This window comes from Hyla sarda, unplaced genomic scaffold (assembly GCF_029499605.1).
Source record: "Hyla sarda isolate aHylSar1 unplaced genomic scaffold, aHylSar1.hap1 scaffold_79, whole genome shotgun sequence".
Taxonomy (NCBI): domain Eukaryota; kingdom Metazoa; phylum Chordata; class Amphibia; order Anura; family Hylidae; genus Hyla; species Hyla sarda.
This window is the reverse complement of record NW_026610814.1, coordinates 276,184-297,155: the sequence shown is the minus strand read 5'-3', so window position 1 is coordinate 297,155 and position 20,972 is coordinate 276,184. Positions and strand designations below refer to the sequence as shown.

General features: G+C 46.5%; 1 protein-coding gene across 5 annotated transcripts; it reads right to left on the bottom strand.

The window, feature by feature from the left end:
* Nucleotides 1–3,263: 3,263 nt before the first annotated feature.
* LOC130346479 (acetylgalactosaminyl-O-glycosyl-glycoprotein beta-1,3-N-acetylglucosaminyltransferase-like) lies at nt 3,264–20,708 on the bottom strand. Of its 5 annotated transcripts, none has more exons than XM_056554541.1 (3): nt 20,594–20,708; nt 9,880–10,446; nt 3,265–4,172 (listed from the first exon to the last, which is right to left on the bottom strand). In XM_056554541.1, the coding sequence occupies exons 2-3, from the start codon at nt 10,439–10,441 to the stop codon at nt 3,712–3,714; spliced, it is 1,023 nt and encodes a 340-aa protein (XP_056410516.1). In that variant the 5' UTR covers nt 10,442–10,446; nt 20,594–20,708; the 3' UTR covers nt 3,265–3,711. The 5 variants fall into 5 exon arrangements, with proteins under 5 accessions (XP_056410514.1, XP_056410516.1, XP_056410518.1 ...); XM_056554543.1 differs by lacking the exon at nt 20,594–20,708 and adding an exon at nt 18,303–18,319; XM_056554540.1 differs by lacking the exon at nt 20,594–20,708 and adding an exon at nt 18,167–18,311.
* Nucleotides 20,709–20,972: the final 264 nt, after the last annotated feature.

The window sequence follows — 20,972 nt, the reverse complement described above, 5'->3', positions numbered from 1 at the left end:
CCAGATCCAGTGATAAATATTCCCTCTACCGATTTATCTGCGCGACAAATGCTTTGACTTTTTTGGGTCTCAGCCTATGTCCAGGGGGCGAGGTCCATTATTCCCAACTCGACCCTTATCCAGTTTTTCAGAAAACTAAAGCTAAAATTTTGGTTTGCTGAGGACTCAGCCCTTTTACTCTAGATAGAAATTATGTGGGTTACCTTACTTATCATTGTGTTCCATTTCTTTTTTTAGTTGAAATCTGCGAATTTTATTTAATTTCACGCTAATAGCGTTTTTTTTATTTATTTTTTTTACAAGTTCTAAATTCCGTCCTTTTGGCCTTTTGGTGTTGCTAGACAATTTTTTTTAAGTGATGGATGCAGAGGTCTCAAATTTATTATCTGCGTGTTGAAAATTTTTCCGCAAATGGTGCAAAAAAAAAAAAAAAGCTGCAAATCTAAACCACCTCCCGACCAGGTCTAAAAAATAAATAAATTATCCTTTGGCGTTTTTGCAGGCGGTTTTAATAATTTTTTGGAGATACCTTTTCTTAATACAATTTTGTAAGGTACCATAAAAAAAATATAAAAAAAATTAAGAAGATATGGTAATGATAGAAAAAATTACAGTATATTTAACAAAATTTGTCTTTTCTATACATTCTTTTTATTAATTTTTAAACAGGGATCAATTTCTGTGCGCGGGCAGGGCACTAAAAATGGGTCCGACAATAAAAATGTAGTGTGTGTTTTTCACTTTTTTTTTATATATATATTTTTCACATATTTTTTAGGCAGTATTACTACTCCCAGCATGCAACACACTGTTCTCTGATGGGAGTAGTGGTACTGTACTAATTGACCGATCGCCCCAGGTTCCGCTGTGATCGTCCTGTATAGATGCGGCCGCTCTTCTATGGTCCCCTACACGTATACATACACATATTCATATTTCCCGCAGAGAGCTGTGATTGGTCAGATGGTTCCAGCCAATCACAACTCTCTGTGGGAAATATGGATAGGTGTATATATGCGTCAGTGCAGGGGAACATAGAAGAGCTGCCGCCGTATCAATACATTATACAGGAGGATCACAGCCAAAAAAAAAAAAAAGCCAAAAAGGGCAAGAAAATGCAATTTCCACTCAAATGCAAAAAATGCCAGAAAAAAGTCAGACACAACGCTCTAAAAGACCGTCAGGTGCAGCAGAGAGATCGAGGGGGTCCCTAGCGGCGGGACCCCCATGATTAGACATCTTATCCCCTACCCTTTGGATAGAGGATAAGATTTCCAGGGGTGGAGTACCCTTTCAGATCCATCAGTGTCCCTCATGACCTTATCCTTGCCCCACTGGGTGTAGTTAGTCCATACACGTCCATTCCTCATAGTGAAGGTATATGTGCAGACACAGATGCTTCAATTCAATTGATTCTCAGTTACAACTATTTCCTGGTTAATGATTAATTTTATATGGAAATAGTAGGGACCGCCATGGGCACGAACATAGCGCCCACATATGTTAATGTCTATGTAGTTTCACTTTGGAAATGGCACGTCAATGTGTCCTAATACTTCAGCCACGTGTTGGGCGGTGACGATACATAGACAACATGTTCCTCATTTGGAGACAATACTTCGAAATTTTCTGTTATTTCTAAATAACATCTGAACCCACAGTAAATTTACTCTGAAAGCTTCCAAAGGGTCCGTCCAAAGGGTTTTTACAGCAGCAGGGACCCAGAGACTGGACAGGTTATTACAGCAGGAGGGACCCAGATACAGGACAGGTTATTACAGGAGCAGGAGGGACCCAGATACAGGACAGGTTATTACAGCAGCAGGGACCCAGATACAGGACAGGTTATTACAGCAGCAGCAGGGACCCAGATACAGGACAGGTTATTACAGCAGCAGGGACCCAGATACAGGACAGGTTATTACTGCAGCAGGGACCCAGATACAGGACAGGTTATTACAGCAGGGACCCAGATACAGGACAGGTTATTATGGAAAGAGATATACCCTAATAATATAGACAAGTATGAAGACCAATGATGATATTAAGCAATTAGATATTAGATTTTATTAGATATATAAAACCAACAAGCCCCAAAATACCCATAAAATATATACAAATGAGAGAAACATTAAAATTCCAATAATTGCTCAGTACATATACAAAAGGAGCAGCATAAATTAATGATATAAAGTGCTAGTGCTCAACACATAGACATCAAAGTGCAGGCAGCGTCTGACACCACTATATGAATAATGGAATACAGGTAGAGATGGCCCCGACGTGTTTCACTTTGCTTCCTTCAGGAGAATGTTCAGCAGGAGGGACCCAGATGCAGGAAAGGTTATTACAGCAGCAGGGACCCAGATACAGGACAGGTTATTACAGCAGCAGGAGGGACCCAGATACAGGACAGGTTATTACAGCAGTAGGGACCCAGATGCAGGACAGGTTATTACAGCAGCAGAAGGGACCCAGAGGCAGGACAGGTTTTTACAGCAGCAGGAGGGACCCAGATAAAGGACAGGTTATTACAGCAGCAGGAGGAACCCAGATACAGGACAGGTTATTACAGCAGCAGGAGGGACCCAGATACAGGACAGGTTATTACAGCAGCAGGAGGGACCCAGATACAGGACAGGTTATTACAGGAGCAGGAGGGACCCAGATACAGGACAGGTTATTACAGCAGCAGGAGGGACCCAGACACAGGACAGGTTATTACAGCAGAAGGAGAGACCCAGATACAGGACAGGTTATTACAGCAGCAGGGGGGACCCAGATACAGGACAGGTTATTACAGCAGCAGGGGGGACCCAGATACAGGACAGGTTATTACAGCAGAAGGAGAGACCCAGATACAGGACAGGTTATTACAGCAGCAGGAGGGACCCAGATACAGGACAGGCTATTACAGCAGCAGGAGGGACCCAGATACAGGACAGGTTATTACAGCAGGGACCCAGATACGAGACAGGTTATTACAGCAGAAGGGACCCAGATACAGGACAGGTTATTACAGCAGCAGGAGGGACCCAGACACAGGACAAGTTATTACAGCAGGGACCCAGACACAGGACAGGTTATTACAGCGGGAGGAACCCAGATACAGGACAGGTTATTACAGCAGGAGGGACCCAGATACAGGACAGGTTATTACAGCAGCAGGAGGGACCCAGATACAGGACAGGTTATTACAGTAGCAGGGACCCAGATACAGGACAGGTTATTACAGCAGCAGGAGGGACCCAGATACAGGACAGGTTATTACAGCAGGAGGGACCCAGATACAGGACAGGTTATTACAGCAGGAGGGACCCAGATACAGGACAGGTTACTGCTGTAATGTTGCCATTGTGTATAGGGAAGCTGCTATGTGTTGCGGTCGTATTTTTGTTTACACTTCTTTCTCGGTTCTGATATAACTGTAGGTCAGAATAAATCATTGTGGTTGTTCTTGTTATCACTTCATCATGTTATTACAGGAAATTTGTTTTTAGGTTTCCGACTGCTGAACGTGAGAGCCCTGAAACACGTCTGTGCACATGAAGAGGTTAACTCCTGCAGCAACGTCAGCCGACTATAACCCTATGAGAACCAACGCAGCTCCAGTCACAGAATAAATACTTTCATAAATAAATGATTCTCCAGTCCTTCAGCCCCTCAGTCTTTGGGGTAAAGTGTTTGGGCCATGGTCCCGGTGGACCTCCATTACTTATTGTTGGGTTCGGTGCTGTTACACTTTGCTTCGTGGACCTGACCCCAGATGCGCAGCAGGTAGTCCGGCTCCACCCTGTGCACCACAAAAGCTCGCCGGTAGTTACAGGGGTCGAATTTCAGTCCAAAAACATAAAAGCGATTCTCATGGCGGAGAGTAAGATTGGCGGCCAAAGACAAGATCCCGAAATAAACGTCATCCAGTGGAAACACGGGCAGCCGCAGGGAGGCGTGATACAGGGGCGGGACCGCGGCCCCCGGGAACAGGAAGCCCCCACCGGACAGGAAGTAGGGGTATTTAGTGTTGGAGAACAAGGTCCGTGAGACTTGGTACTTGGAATATCGAAGAACAATAGAATGTCTCTGCAGCGCCCCATGGAGGGTGGACGGAGAGGATGCATTCACCTTAATGTACTGAACCAAGGCGGCTGGATTCACAAACACGTCATCATCACCTGAAAGACATCACACATAGTCATCATCACCTGAAAGACATCACACATAGTCATCACCACCTGAAAGACATCACACACAGTCATCATCACCTGAAAGACATCACACATAGTCATCACCACCTGAAAGACATCACACATAGTCATCACCACCTGAAAGACATCACACATAGTCATCATCACCTGAAAGACATCACACATAGTCATCACCACCTGAAAGACATCACACATAGTCATCACCACCTGAAAGACATCACACACAGTCATCATCACCTGAAAGACATCACACATAGTCATCGTCACCTGAAAGACATCACACACAGTCATCATCACCTGAAAGACATCACACACAGTCATCATCACCTGAAAGACATCACACACAGTCATCATCACCTGAAAGACATCACACATAGTCATCATCACCTGAAAGACATCACACACAGTCATCATCACCTGAAAGACATCACACATAGTCATCACCACCTGAAAGACATCACACATAGTCATCATCACCTGAAAGACATCACACATAGTCATCCTCACCTGAAAGACATCACACACAGTCATCCTCACCTGAAAGACATCACACACAGTCATCATCACCGGAAATACATGACACATAGTCATCATCACCTGAAAGACATCACACATAGTCATCACCACCTGAAAGACATCACACATAGTCATCATCACATGAAAGACATCACACATAGTCATCATCACCTGAAAGACATCACACATAGTCATCACCACCTGAAAGACATCACACATAGTCATCACCTGAAAGACATCACACATATCATCATCACCGGAAATACATCACACATAGTCATCATCACCTGAAAGACATCACACACAGTCATCACATGAAAGACATCACACAGTGATCATCACATGAAAGACATCACACATAGTCATCATCACCTGAAAGACATCATACATAGTCATCACCTGAAAGACATCACACATAGTCCTCACCTGAAAGACATCACACACAGTCATCATCACCGGAAATACATCACACATAGTCATGATCACCTGAAAGACATCACACATAGTCATCACCACCTGAAATACATCACACATAGTCATCACCACCTGAAAAACATCACACATAGTCATCACCACCTGAAATACATCACACATAGTCATCACCACCTGAAATACATCACACATAGTCATCATCACCTGAAAGACATCACACATAGTCATCACCTGAAAGACATCACACATAGTCATCACCTGAAAGACATCACACACAGTCATCATCACCGGAAATACATCACACATAGTCATCATCACCTGAAAGACATCACACATAGTCATCATCACCTGAAAGACATCACACATAGTCATCATCACCTGAAAGACATCACACATAGTCATCATCACCTGAAAGACATCACACATAGTCATCATCACCTGAAAGACATCACACATAGTCATCATCACATGAAAGACATCACACATAGTCATCACCACCTGAAAGACATCACACATAGTCATCATCACCTGAAAGACATCACACATTGTCATCATCACCTGAAAGACATCACACATAGTCATCATCACCTGAAAGACATCACACATAGTCATCATCACCTGAAAGACATCACACATAGTCATCATCACCTGAAAGACATCACACATAGTCATCACCACCTGAAAGACATCACACATAGTCATCATCACCTGAAAGACATCACACATAGTCATCACCTGAAAGACATCACACAATGTCATCATCACCGGAAATACATCACACATAGTCATCATCACCTGAAAGACATCACACATAGTCATCACCACCTGAAAGACATCACATATAGTCATCACCTGAAAGACATCACACAATGTCATCATCACCGGAAATACATCACACATAGTCATCATCACCTGAAAGACATCACACACAGTCATCACATGAAAGACATCATACATATCATCATCACCGGAAATACATCACACATAGTCATCATCACCTGAAAGACATCACACACAGTCATCACCTGAAAGACATCACACAATGTCATCATCACCGGAAATACATCACACATAGTCATCATCACCTGAAAGACATCACACATAGTCATCACCACCTGAAAGACATCACACATAGTCATCACCACCTGAAAGACATCACACATAGTCATCACCTGAAAGACATCACACAATGTCATCATCACCGGAAATACATCACACATAGTCATCATCACCTGAAAGACATCACACATAGTCATCACCACCTGAAAGACATCACATATAGTCATCACCTGAAAGACATCACACAATGTCATCATCACCGGAAATACATCACACATAGTCATCATCACCTGAAAGACATCACACACAGTCATCACATGAAAGACATCATACATAGTCATCATCACCTGAAAGACATCACACATAGTCATCACCACCTATAAGACATCACACACAGTCATCATCACCGGAAAGACATCACACACAGTCATCACATGAAAGACATCACACATAGTCATCATCACTTAGAATACATCACACATAGTCATCATCACATGGAAGACATCACACGTAGTCATCACCTAGAGTACATTAATCCCAGTATCTGATCTGGGGTCTTCATAATTAATAATATTGGGGTCTGGATTCATTTCAGATGTTTTCTGTGCTCTTGATTTTTATGGTCTGGGGTTTGAATTAATTTTGAAATGTGGAGGGTGATTATATTTAGAGGCCTGGGACAATGAATTTTTCTAACATCTTGTCTGGGGATTTATTTAGGATCTGGTCTGGGGTCTGGATTTATTTAGGATCTGGTCTGGGGTCTGGATTTATTTAGGTTCTGGTCTGGGTTGTGGATTTATTTAGGATCTTGTCTGGGGTCTGGATTTATTTAGGATCTGGTCTGGGGTCTGAATTTATTTAGGATCTGGTCTGTGGTCTGGATTTATTTAGGATCTGGTCTGGGTTGTGGATTTATTTAGGTTCTGGTCTGGGGTCTGGATTTATTTAGGTTCTGGTCTGGGGTCTGGATTTATTTAGGTTCTGGTCTGGGGTCTGGATTTATTTAGGATCTGGTCTGGGGTCTGGATTTATTTAGGATCTGGTCTGGGTTGTGGATTTATTTAGGTTCTGGTCTGTGGTCTGGATTTATTTAGGATCTGGTCTGGGTTGTGGATTTATTTAGGTTCTGGTCTGGGGTCTGGATTTATTTAGGTTCTGGTCTGGGGTCTGGATTTATTTAGGTTCTGGTCTGGGGTCTGGATTTATTTAGGATCTGGTCTGGGGTCTGGATTTATTTAGGATCTGGTCTGGGTTGTGGATTTATTTAGGATCTTGTCTGGGTTCTGGATTTATTTAGGTTCTGGCCTGGGGTCTGGATTTATCAAAATAGATGTCTTAACTCCGCCTCATGACACGCAGGGAAGGAGGTGGCATCAGGAACAGGCCGCAAACACCAGAGACCGCAGGGGCACGACGGAAGATGGGTGATGTGTTCTACTGACCCCCGAACACGGTACGGTCACAGTTGCCTGCACCGTCGGACTCAGAATACTGCAGGTCCCGTCCCTGTGTGCCGCATCTTCAGCGCTCAACTTCAACTTACTAATGTATGTGACATCATGTAAGAGATCATGATGAGAGATTCACAGATCTGGGGTATCTCAGCCAGTGATGTGTGATACTGTCTTCAGAGCTGGGGTATCTCATCCAGTGATGTGTGATACTGTCTGCAGAGCTGGGGTATCTCAGCCAGTGATGTGTGATACTGTCTGCAGAGCTGGGGTATCTCAGCCAGTGATGTGTGATACTGTCTGCAGAGCTGGGGTATCTCAGCCAGTGATGTGTGATACTGTCTTCAGAGCTGGGGTATCTCATCCAGTGATGTGTGATACTGTCTGCAGAGCTGGGGTATCTCAGCCAGTGATGTGTGATACTGTCTGCAGAGCTGGGGTATCTCAGCCAGTGATGTGTGATACTGTCTGCAGAGCTGGGGTATCTCAGCCAGTGATGTGTGATACTGTCTGCAGAGCTGGGGTATCTCAGCCAGTGATGTGTGATACTGTCTGCAGAGCTGGGGTATCTCAGCCAGTGATGTGTGATACTGTCTGCAGAGCTGGGGTATCTCAGCCAGTGATGTGTGATACTGTAAGCGAATCTGGGGTATCTCAGCCAGTGATGTGTGATACTATGTGCAGATCTGGTGTATCTCAGACAGTGAGGTGTGATACCCCAGATCTACAGACAGTATCTCAGCCAGTGATGTGTGATACTGTCTGCAGAGCTGGGGTATCTCAGCCAGTGAGGTGTGATACTGTCTGCAGAGCTGGGGTATCTCAGCCAGTGATGTGTGATACTGTCTGCAGAGCTGGGGTATCTCAGCCAGTGGTGTGTGATACTGTTAGCAGATCTGGGGTATCTCAGGCAGTGATGTGTGATACTGTCTGCAGAACTGGGGTATCTCATCCAGTGATGTGTGATACTGTCTTCAGAGCTGGGGTATCTCAGTCAGTGATGAGTGATACTGTCTTCAGAGTGTGGGTATCTCAGCCAGTGATGTGTGATACTGTCTGCAGAGCTGGGGTATCTCAGCCAGTGGTGTGTGATACTGTTAGCAGATCTGGGGTATCTCAGGCAGTGATGTGTGATACTGTCTGCAGAACTGGGGTATCTCAGCCAGTGATGTGTGATACTGTCTTCAGAGCTGGGGTATCTCAGTCAGTGATGAGTGATACTGTCTTCAGAGTGTGGGTATCTCAGCCAGTGATGTGTGATACTGTCTGCAGAGCTAGGGTATCTCAGCCAGTGATGTGTGATACTGTTAGCAGAGTTGGGGTATCTCAGCCAGTGATGTGTGATACTGTCTGCAGAGCTGGGGTATCTCAGCCAGTGATGTGTGATACTGTCTTCAGAGCTGGGGTATCTCAGCCAGTGATGTGTGATACTGTCTGCAGAGCTGGGGTATCTCAGCCAGTGATGTGTGATACTGTCTTCAGAGCTGGGGTATCTCAGCCAGTGATGTGTGATACTGTCTGCAGAGCTGGGATATTTCAGTCTTTTTTTTGTCATTTTGCTGTTTTTCCCGATTAATAGATTTATAAAATCATCGTTAGTTTCAGCCCTATTAAAAAATACAAAAACTACTCAATCATAGATCATTCAGACTATATAGAATCCAGTGTAACCCGGTCCGTGCTATCTGCTCCATTCAACTATCAGGAGATCTCATGGTGAAAGATCGGTGTCTGAGGAAGGAGGAACACCGTCCAAAAAAAACACCCTCTGCAAAAAAAAAAAAAAACACAAAAGTGCCCTCCACAAAACCCTCCGGAAAACACCCACTGAAAAGTGCCCTCCACCAAACGCCCTCTGAAATAACGCCATATTTTGTGGATAGAGACTCCCCATTATGGAAAAAAGCGTCCATCTTCTATTACTGATTGGTTGTGAGAATCTCAAACATACCCAAAAAGTGACACCAATACCAGGACCCAAAACGCCCCAATCCGGGCTGCACTATACACAGTAGTATCACATGATGACTCACTGATACGGTAGTATTGTGTTCACCACTACAAACACGTGCACCTAAGGGATCACACGTGGTCCTGCCTGAATTGAACTTGGGACCTTAGGACTTGGCCCCCCCACAGTCAATTGCAGGGAATGGTGGATCCATCTTCTGGTCTACTATGGGTCTATAGACGCACCCCTGTTGCCCACTAACCTTTGAAGATAAAAGTCGCCTGTGAGGGGTTGTAGTGCAGCCACTCCAGAAGACACCGCTCCTTCAGAGACAAGTTGTGGTGCCCCTCAGTGAAGTTCCACAGTAAGATGTCCCCATATTCCGTCTCCTCCACCTTCACTAGCTCCATGTGTTTGTTGTGGTCACTTAGTCCCATCAGGAACACGGGCCTCACCCTGTACCCCATCACTTCCACTGGTTTTGCCCACGTTTTCCTCAGCGCCGCTCTTCTGCTGACCGATGCTGGGTGGGATTTGATGGCCAGTAGTAGTAGTGGGGAGGCGCCCCCATTGTCTGGTCTGGGGGTGTAGATGAGGGAGCAGTTGTAACTTTGGAGGTGAGGAAACTCATCCTGGAAGTGAGAGAGGTTCAGGTGGTAGGTGAAGACCCCATCGTCCAGCGTTACTGACTGCCTTTTTGGCTCGGGAGGTTTTGTGTTGATCACATGGGTCTTATTTGGAAGTTTAAATCTCACTACGACAAGGAGCAGGATGACACTGAGAGACAGGATGACATGGAAGCAATCTGCAACCCGGAACCGCATGATATCTGCAAGAGAACACAACTGGGAATGAGTGAGAGTGCTACGACCACCATACATGTCCTAAGTGCCCCCCTCCATACTCCTACTCCACCTAAACACCAAACTGTGAGACCAGAGCTCGATACTCATCATGGTCCTCTGATGTTCAAATCATAACCACCAAACTGTGAGACCAGAGCTCGATACTCATCATGGACCTCTGATGTTCACATCATAACCACCAAACTGTGAGACCAGAGCTCGATACTCATCATGGACCTCTGATGTTCACATCATAACCACCAAACTGTGAGACCTGAGCTCGATACTCATCATGGACCTCTGATGTCAACATAACCACCAAACTGTGAGACCTGAGCTCGATACTCATCATGGACCTCTGATGTTCACATCATAACCACCAAACTATGAGACCAGAGCTCGATACTCATCATGGACCTCTGATGTTCACATCATAACCACCAAACTATGAGACCAGAGCTCGATACTCATCATGGACCTCTGATGTTCACATCATAACCACCAAACTGTGAGACCTGAGCTCGATACTCATCATGGACCTCTGATGTTCACATCATAACCACCAAACTATGAGACCAGAGCTCGATACTCATCATGGACCTTTAATGTCAACATAACCACCAAACTGTGAGACCTGAGCTCGATACTCATCATGGACCTCTGATGTTCACATCATAACCACCAAACTATGAGACCAGAGCTCGATACTCATTATGGACCTTTAATGTCAACATAACCACCAAACTGTGAGACCTGAGCTCGATACTCATCATGGACCTCTGATGTTCACATCATAACCACCAAACTATGAGACCAGAGCTCGATACTCATCATGGACCTCTGATGTTCACATCATAACCACCAAACTGTGAGACCTGAGCTCGATACTCATCATGGACCTCTGATGTTCACATCATAACCACCAAACTATGAGACCAGAGCTCGATACTCATCATGGACCTCTGATGTTCACATCATAACCACCAAACTATGAGACCAGAGCTCGATACTCATCATGGACCTTTAATGTCAACATAACCACCAAACTGTGAGACCAGAGCTCGATACTCATCATGGACCTCTGATGTTCACATCATAACCACCAAACTATGAGACCAGAGCTCGATACTCATCATGGACCTCTGATGTTCACATCATAACCACCAAACTATGAGACCAGAGCTCGATACTCATCATGGACCTCTGATGTCAACATAACCACCAAACTATGAGACCAGAGCTCGATACTCATCATGGACCTCTGATGTCAACATAACCACCAAACTATGAGACCAGAGCTCGATACTCATCATGGACCTCTGATGTTCACATCATAACCACCAAACTATGAGACCAGAGCTCGATACTCATCATGGACCTCTGATGTCAACATAACCACCAAACTATGAGACCAGAGCTTGATACTCATCATGGACCTCTGATGTCAACATAACCACCAAACTATGAGACCAGAGCTCGATACTCATCATGGACCTCTGATGTCAACATAACCACCAAACTATGAGACCAGAGCTTGATACTCATCATGGACCTCTGATGTCAACATAACCACCAAACTATGAGACCTGAGCTCGATACTCATCATGGACCTCTGATGTCAACATAACCACCAAACTATGAGACCAGAGCTCGATACTCATCATGGACCTCTGATGTCAACATAACCACCAAACTATGAGACCTGACACACAGCACTTCCTCTTGTCGGTGTCACAGAAGGACCTGCCTGCTCAGCCAATCACTGTCAGAGGCAGGGCACCACTGCAGCCACCGATTGGCTAAGCAGGCAGGTCCTTCTGTGACACCGACATGAGAAAGTGCTGTGCGTCAGAACCGGGATCCTTCAGAACTGTTTCGACATGGAAATAAGGAAGGTAAGTATAAGATATATTTTATACCAATACAAAGTAACTCCTGGAATATCCCTTTAACACCGATCACTGTTCGACCACATTTCCCATGGACATATTGTCCATTCTCAGACAGGACTAAACGTAACTCAATAGTCGGGGCCCTTATACCTGGGCTGATGATCGGCGCTTGTTTGCCGATCCTTCACAAGGCCTGATTAACCGTGAACGAGCATTTGCCCTGCCTTTTACACCGGACGATTATCGGTTATAAGTGTGTCAAGAGATTCTCCCAGCAATGTAAGGAGGACGGTGATCTCACGGCTCCTTGGTAGTCAGAGGCTGTGGACCACAACTGGTCAACAGAGGTCAGGTGACTTCCGGTTCCGGCGCTGCCCTGGCTAGAGACGGCCAGCAGAGCTCCTGCACCTCCCATCTCATCCTCAGAGCAACACCGCCCCCCCCCCCCCGTTTCCTCCTAGCCGTGAGCAACTACATGGAGGTTATTTGCTCCAGAGCACGCAGAAGCCAATGGTCCCGTTCGCTCCCCGCCATTAGACCTCTTCCTCGGCAATGGCGGCAGCAGCACTCCACAAGCCACGTGTGGAGGCACGCACAGCAGCACACTGAGTCCAGCCAGCAAGACGGGGGAGCATCATCCCTCCAGCTCATGGCCACGGTCATGCCAAGAGCTCCAGCCCTGCACCCAGCCACCCCTCCCCTGCATGTACCCCAGCCACAGCCTGCCAGCACACCCAGTGACTCACCCCACTCCTCCACTGCCCTGTAGGAGTTCATGGAGGAAGCCCTCACTGCACCACCTCTCAGCCAGCTCCCTGCTGAAGATGCAGGCACAGCACCTGCCTGTCACCCATATACCTGTGGCACATTAGCCTACCAGCTACCTGGGCAGACCCCTTCTACTTCAGCTCTCTCCCCAAGATCCCGGACTGACCACGACAACTTCTGATGCTCCTTTGATAAACTGCCTGCTCTATATATGGGCGAGCTTCCCACTTGCCTCCCAACTATGTGGCCTTCACTACTGGGGCCGGGTTTTTGCAGTTATGGGGGGTGGGGTGGGGTGTTTGTGTTGGGGGTTTTAATTCATTAGGTCCCTTAGGCTTCTCTAGCTTTACTAAATGGACCCTGCCGCTCTGGAGTTAGTTGGTATCTCCGATAGATGGGGGGGCTCAATATGTACCATGTCGACATGGTTCGGTCTCTGAGACTGTTTATAATTTTATGTTTAACATAACGGGTGGACTTGCCATATTCTGTCCCATCAACTTGCCGGGATGGGAAGAAAAAAAGGAAGTCCTCAGCACAGTTCCTGACACTTGCTCTGGTGTTTGGTGTGCACGTGTGGCTTTGGCGGGATCTGCTTGAGCGAGAATGGTGAGAGTAATGTTTCGTGTTAGTTTTGTGACTTCCCCTCTTACTTCCCCCTCCCTTTTTTTTTTCTTCTCTTTTGTATTCCTTCATGTCTCTCGGCCCGTGGCTCCTTTACCATGCAGATGATCTCCTGGAATGTCAAAGGTTTGAGGTCACCCAGCAAAAGAACGTATTCATGTCCCCTGTGAAAAAGAAGTCCCTCCACCACTTTTAGGAGGCGAGCAGGTTGTTGTAATACACTCCCTACGTCTCCTGCCCATCTGATCCAGCTTTACAGGCGTGGAAGGAAGCCAGGGCCACTTTTGACCTCTGGTCAGAAAGCATATGTATGGCTTCTTATTCTAGATTTAAGGCGGAGTTGTTTCGATTTGGGAACAAGTCCGGCCATCTCCTTGCATGCCTGGCTAAAGGACGGTGACCTCCCCAACGCTTCCCAGCCTTGAGGGATGAAACGGGGACGTTGCATTCTGACCCTAAAGCACTTAACTCTTTATTCCAGGACTTTTATAAGTCCCTTTACTCCTCCTCCCTAGCAGACATGTCATTGGGTAGATTGTTTCTGGAGTTGGTCCAGTTGCCTTCCTTATCTGCAGAACAGTGTGATGCCTTAAACGCAGATTTTTCAGAGGCTAATGTCAAGCAGGTCATAAAACGTCTCCACAATGCGAAGGCCCCGGGCCCCATCGGGGCCCGGGGCCTTCGCATTGTGGAGACGTTTTATGACCTGCTTGACTTCAGCCAACCAGATTGTGACTCCATTGACAAACTATTTCAATTACCTACTACACTCGGGTACCCTACCCCTACATGCAAATGTAGCCACTATTAAGCGTTTACTGACACCAAAGACCCTCTCCTTTCTCAATCCTACCCGCCTATTTCTTTCATCAATCAAAATCTTAAATTAGCGTTAAAAATGTTGGCGGACCGTCTAAGTGCGTTCCTTCCCTCTCTCATAGGCCCCTCACAGGTCGGCTTTGTACATAATAGGTTGGCCGTAGCGAACATACATACAGTACTAACAGTTTCGGACAGGGTACAGCATCCCCCCCCCCCCCCCGGCCAGGAGAATCGCCCATGCTATTGGCCCTTGATGACAATAAGGCTTTTGACAGCGTAAGGTGGGACTGGCTGGGCATGGTGCTGGACAAAGTGGGGATTGAAGGCCATTTCCGTACCTTTTTAGGGGGTCTGTACTCCTCCCCTCGAGCTCAGGTCCATATCTCTGGCTTCCTCTCACTTTTTTTTTAAGGGAACGAGAGAGGGTTGCCCCTTCTCTCTCACCCATTATTTAATCTGGCCCTGGAACCACTTGCAAGGTACTTAGAAGATTCCACATTATTCTGTGGGGTCTCGATTCAGAGAACGGAGGTCAAATTGACCCTTTTTGCTGACAACATCCTGATTTTCCTAGCGGCCCATTGATGTGCACTCTATCCCACTTTGGCTTATTTTCTGGGTACAAAATTAACCAACTAAAAAGTGAGGCACTTACATTGGGATCTGCCCGGCCGTCCTCTTATTGGTCAGTTATAGGTATCCCTGCCAAGATTATAAAAACCACATATCACGTACTTAGGGATTAACATAGGCAAGACTCCGTCCTTGTATACCCTCAATTATCTGCCCCTTTGATTCATGATGAGTTGTTGCGCTGGTCCCATCTTCCTTTTTAGGGAGGTGTCACCTTATCAAGATTTCCGAGGTTACTTAATCATTTACAGACTCTATCCCTTCTACTCAAGCATAAGGATGTGCAGGGGCTCAATTCTGCATGTACTCATTTAATATGGGCCGGGAGACGCCCCAGAATAGCACTTCAGAAATTAATGTTAAGGTGGATGGCGGAGTTGGATTTCCCAACATTCGCTGCTATAACCTGGCCTGTATTTTTAGGCACGATATGGACTGGCTACATGAATCTAGTTTTCACTCTAATTATGATACTGAAGCTGACCTGGTCTTCCCATGGAAGCTCTCAGCTTGTTTACACACCCGCAATCCCGGTCTCCCAATCCACATAAAGCGCTCTTTAGTTGTTAGGGACACGGTTTAAACCCCGAAAGCAGTTCGCAAAGCATTTGGTCTTCCCTTCCTGCTGTCTGGGCGCCTTGACCTCTGGGGCCATCCTGAATTCCCACAGGGACGTGAAAGTAGGCTGTTTGAGAGTTGGCGCCTTAAAGGGTGGTGAAACAGCTTATACATGTAGAGGAGAAACGCTGGTTTCATCCACAGGAATTGTTAACAAACTTCTCCTCACCGCCCTCTAATTCCCTTCAGGTATCTCAACTTCTCTCCTTCTCCAAGTCGCTCCTCCGCGATCCCTCCTCTGAGGTGTCCCCCTCTCCCTATGAAGATGTCGTAGGCCCTCAGCCCTGGAAGGAGACATTGTCGTACCTCTATAGTTCTTATATATTTCCTTATGGTATCTGGGAGGGGGGCGTTTGCCAAATGGGAATCTTTTTGCAGGATGAAGAAGCTCGTGACAAGATCTTGGACGGCTGGGCAGAGGTTCGAGCCAATGTTATCAGTGAACGCTGGAGGGAAATCTTTTTCAAACAAATGCATTTTGGCTATCTTGGATTCAATCCTCTGGCTTCACCGGCGTTTCCTGATAGAATCACATCCTTTTTCTCTCTTAGCTCTCTACTGGGGTACAGTCAAGACCAGATGTCTCAGTGCTAGTGTCCAGCTACCTGGAAGGCCTCAAATCTACAGCCACTTCCAGTAAGTCAAGTCTATGTCTGCTGTCGTTACCTACAGTCCAGTCAAGCCTAAAGCCAATGATCTAAAGTCTATTGCAAGTATAATAGGTCCCAGCAAGCTGCGAGGTCCTTCTGTGTTCCTGGCCGAGCGGTGAAGATAATAACATCTATCTGACCTCCGTAAAGCCTCCGTTATACCATAACCTGGTCATGGACTCTCATTTCATTGCCTAGCCATTGGGATAGCGGAGATATCGTTTGGGTTGTTCCAGATACCCAAAAACCACTCTGTTGTCACGAACATTAGGTGTTAATAACACCTTGCCCCTGAGGTTAATACCATCTGCCCCATCCACCTACACCGCTACACCCCATGGTCCCGCCATTTTCCGTGGCTCACCACAAGCTTGGCTTCACAAACAGGGTGGGTGCCTTAACCACAAAGCCACCAGTTAACAGGATAGGGGTGTGTGCCATATGCAATATACCGCAAGTCCTCCCCCCCAGTCTGAATTGTGTCCAAGAGAAAATCGCTTGCAGTTGGGAACAAGTTTGTGCCAGAAAATTGTACGTGACTGTTATTGAAATGTGTCTTTACCATGGTGCTGTTAAAGTAAAGGGGAGGTGAAGAAAACGGTGTCGTTTAATGTGAAGAAGTCTGCAAGAGTTAAACCAACTATGTGCAAAGTCAGGTTAATCTGGTGGTCGAGAAGCGCACAAAGAATTCCCGCCAAAGCCAGCGTCCCGCCTTCGGGCGTGGAGATCATGTTGTTATGCAATCTGAAGTGGAACTTGAAAGGTCCGGCCCTTTTTGCCAGGGGGGTGGATGAAGAGTGTGCACCACTGAGTCGCTTCTGTCCCAGGCCCCGCTGATGATGTCCTTCTGGCCGGCAGCCATCTTGTCGGAGACCAGTATAAGAAGCGACAAGGAGCCTGACCTCTTCAGTCTACCAGAAGTGCTGGCGAGGAGCAAGAAGAGTCGCAGCATTCCACGTGTGCCGGGAATCCCAGGATGGAACCGGAGCCCGTTCCGAGGGGACCAAAGCAGGAAGATCCCTGGACGCAGCCGTGCAACAAATCACGGTGGCTGCGCTAAGCTCCGTAAGTCCTGGTCCAGCACCCCCTGCAGCGCAATCTCTGCAAATGCCATCAGCTGGAAGAAGTAAGTCGCTGATACCGGGGGGCCCCTGTATTCACCCGTTAGTGCCCCTAAAGACTTGCATCCTAGGGGGAAAGAACTACAAAGGGGGTCCCACCTAGCTCTACCCAGACCAAGACCGCCCCACGCTAAGACTCTTAAAAAGTGCCAGTAACCCTTAGTCTGCCAAGAGGCTTAGCCATGAGGAAAAAACGGTGTCCCAGGATTAAAGCCCAGAAAGGCACCCCCCGCCCCACATCAACAAGACTGTCAGATTCGTACAAATATGAGGGCGATCCTGACCTGAGAAGTGCAAACAAAGGTCCTGAAGGAAGCTGTTAACAAAATGACCCAGGAACCCTAGGTCAAGATATTATAAAGGCCTGTCAAACTATCTATCTTCTCCATGATACCTATGTCAATAAAGTCAAGATGCTCACCCAATTGCCCAGGGGCCTGAACCGGCCCACTCTAGCAGCCACAGAGCTGAGGCCGGGTCTACAGGCCTCCACATGTGTATCCGAGGAGCTTGCCATGGCTCCACCATGCTTGTTCAAACCCACAGATCCCTCAGCGATGGATCCCAAGTACCTACGTCAAAGTTCCTGTACAGATGTGCCCAAGCCTACTCCTAGGGGCGAGGAGGTTTGTCCTGATCATCGGACACCAACTGATGTACCCAGGCCTGCTCCTGCCTTTGAGGTGGTGTGGCCTAATCAGCGGGTACCTACAAAAGTGCCTCGGCCTACTCCAGCAGTTGCGGAGGTTTGGCCGGATCAGCAGGCACCAACTGTCCCTCCACCCGTGGCACAAGCTGTTGTGGTGCAGGTGGTAGTCACTGTCAGTCCAACTATCACCAATTCCCATTTGTCCCATGTTTCCTGGAACACCCATGTTGACCCCATGCAAGGACCCAGTCTCGCAACCCCAGGTTCATCTCACAACCTATGGCCCAACCTGACCGGCGAGACTGGGAAAGACAGTTGTCTAAATAACTTTGTGTACAGAAAAACTTTAACCAGACTTGATCACCAGACTAACTGACAGTCGTGCACCAGCACTCCTTTGTTGTGTCAGGTTATAACAACGTTCAAGCATTGTGCCTGACAGACTTAACAAGAAAAGTCTCACTGCAACCAAGACTAGTAAGTATTGCGCCCGGCTTCGGCCGAGAGACTCCTTGGTGGAGGAGATCCGATATTAGTTTTATATAGGCACAAACAAGTCAGGAGGGGACCCTGACCTGATCCTGGACTATTGAGCAGTACATGGACGATAATGAAAATATCCATAGTAATATATTTTGTTCCATTAAAAAGGTTATGGAGGTACACCGAAGTGTTTATGGTCCCGGATCATATTTGCTAAGGTCTAATAAAATGTATAGAAGTTATTTTACACCAAAAGTCCCAGCGTACAGTCCTTCTCTGATGTCTGGTTGTATTCCTACGGGGGTTTGTCCTGAGCCACTCAGGAAAAGCAACACATCACCCCCCCCCCCCACCCCCCCCCCCAATCACCACCACCAGCATCTTATACAGTAAACAGTAAAGTCGTGTAAACCACATAATGTACTCATAAAGTACACAACAAGTCACATACAGTAGGACTGTATCACTCAAAATTACACAGTCCACTCCAATGTCATATGTCAATAATGTCACATGTTCTTGTGTTCGTGCACACGATACTTTCCTGCCCAGAATGTATTCCTGATACTCAATGATGCACGTAGTCAGGCATAAGGTTACAGAAATGTCAAATGTTATCTACAGAATGTCTAGCATAAAACTAATACAGTTTTCTGGGGAGAAGTGTTTAAATGCCAAGGGACCCCAGTAGCCAAGGCATTGTGCAGAAAGCCTCAGGCAACCCAATCCGAAAATATCTCATATCAAGTATTAAGTATAATCCTGTATAGAGTGTTACATGCATAGTCAAATGTTATGTATAGTCAAATGTCGTGTTATGTATAGTCAATTATTATGCATAGTCAAATGTCGTGTTATGTGTAGTATATTATTATGCATAGTCGAGTATCACCAAATGGATAATTATAGATCCTTAAGTAAAGTTATCAGTACTAGTCATACTGCTTATTAATCCTGTTCTCCGTAGGAAAAATAAAATCATCAGAGCATGTATGAACATTATGGACAATTATACAGAGACTCTCAATCGACCCTCAATCCTGTCAGAACCTGTCATCGAAGGGACTTATGTTAAGTAAGGGGGTTTGTAATATCCCAGTACAGAACATAGTCCTTTACTACACTTAGGCCCTGTCAGATTGAGTCACTTGGTGACCTGGGGGCTCTCCTGTAGTGTCTCCCCTGCTGTTAGTACAATGTTATTTATTGTAATAGGTATACAGTCAGTATGCTAATGTACAGACAGTATAAAGGACCTTTGGAGGACTAATTTAATTGTCTAAAGGACCTTTGAGATGTCACATGTTATGTTTACGTTACCCAGAGAGTCACCAGCTTAACACATGACCTGCAGCTTGACCTATGGGCTTTTGGCTACCCCCCCCCCCCCCCGCCCCCTTTATAAGGGCGGCCATTACAATTTTTTTTCCTCTTTGCTTTCTACTCAGTGCTAGTGTCCAGCACCTGGAAGGCCTCAAATCTACAGTCACTTCCAGTAAGTCAAGTCTAGGTTTGCTGTCGTTACCTACAGTCCAGTCAAGCCTAAAGTCAATGATCTAAAGTCCATTACAAGTATAATTGGTCCCAGCAAGCTGCGAGGTCCCTCTGTGTTCCTGGCCGAGCTGTAGAGACTATAACAATTGTCTGATCTCAGTAAAGCCTCCGTTATACCATAACCTGGTCATGGACTCATTTCACTGTCTAGCCATTGGGATAGCGGAGATATCGTTTGGGTGGTTCCCGATACCCAAAAACCACTCTGGCGTCACGAACACTAGGTGTAAATAACACCTTGCCCCTAAAGTTAATACCATCTGCCCCATCCACCTACACCGCTACACCCCATGGTCCCGCCATTCACTGTGGCTCACCACATATGCGGGTCCCTCTTGTTGTATGCGGTTCCTCTTGCTGTATGTAGTCCCTCTTGTTGTATGTTGGTCCCTCTTGTTGTATGAGGGCCCCTTTTCTTGTATGAGGGCCCCTTTTCTTGTATGAGGGCCCCTCTTCTTGTATGAGGGCCCCTCTTCTTGTATGCGGGCCCCTCTTCTTGTATGAGGGCCCCTATTCTTGTATGAGGGCCCCTCTTCTTGTATGAGGGCCCCTCTTCTTGTATGAGGGCCCCTCTTCTTGTATGAGGGCCCCTATTCTTGTATGAGGGCCCCTCTTCTTGTATGAGGGCCCCTCTTCTTGTATGAGGGCCCCTCTTCTTGTATGAGTGCCCCTCTTCTTGTATGAGGGCCCCTCTTC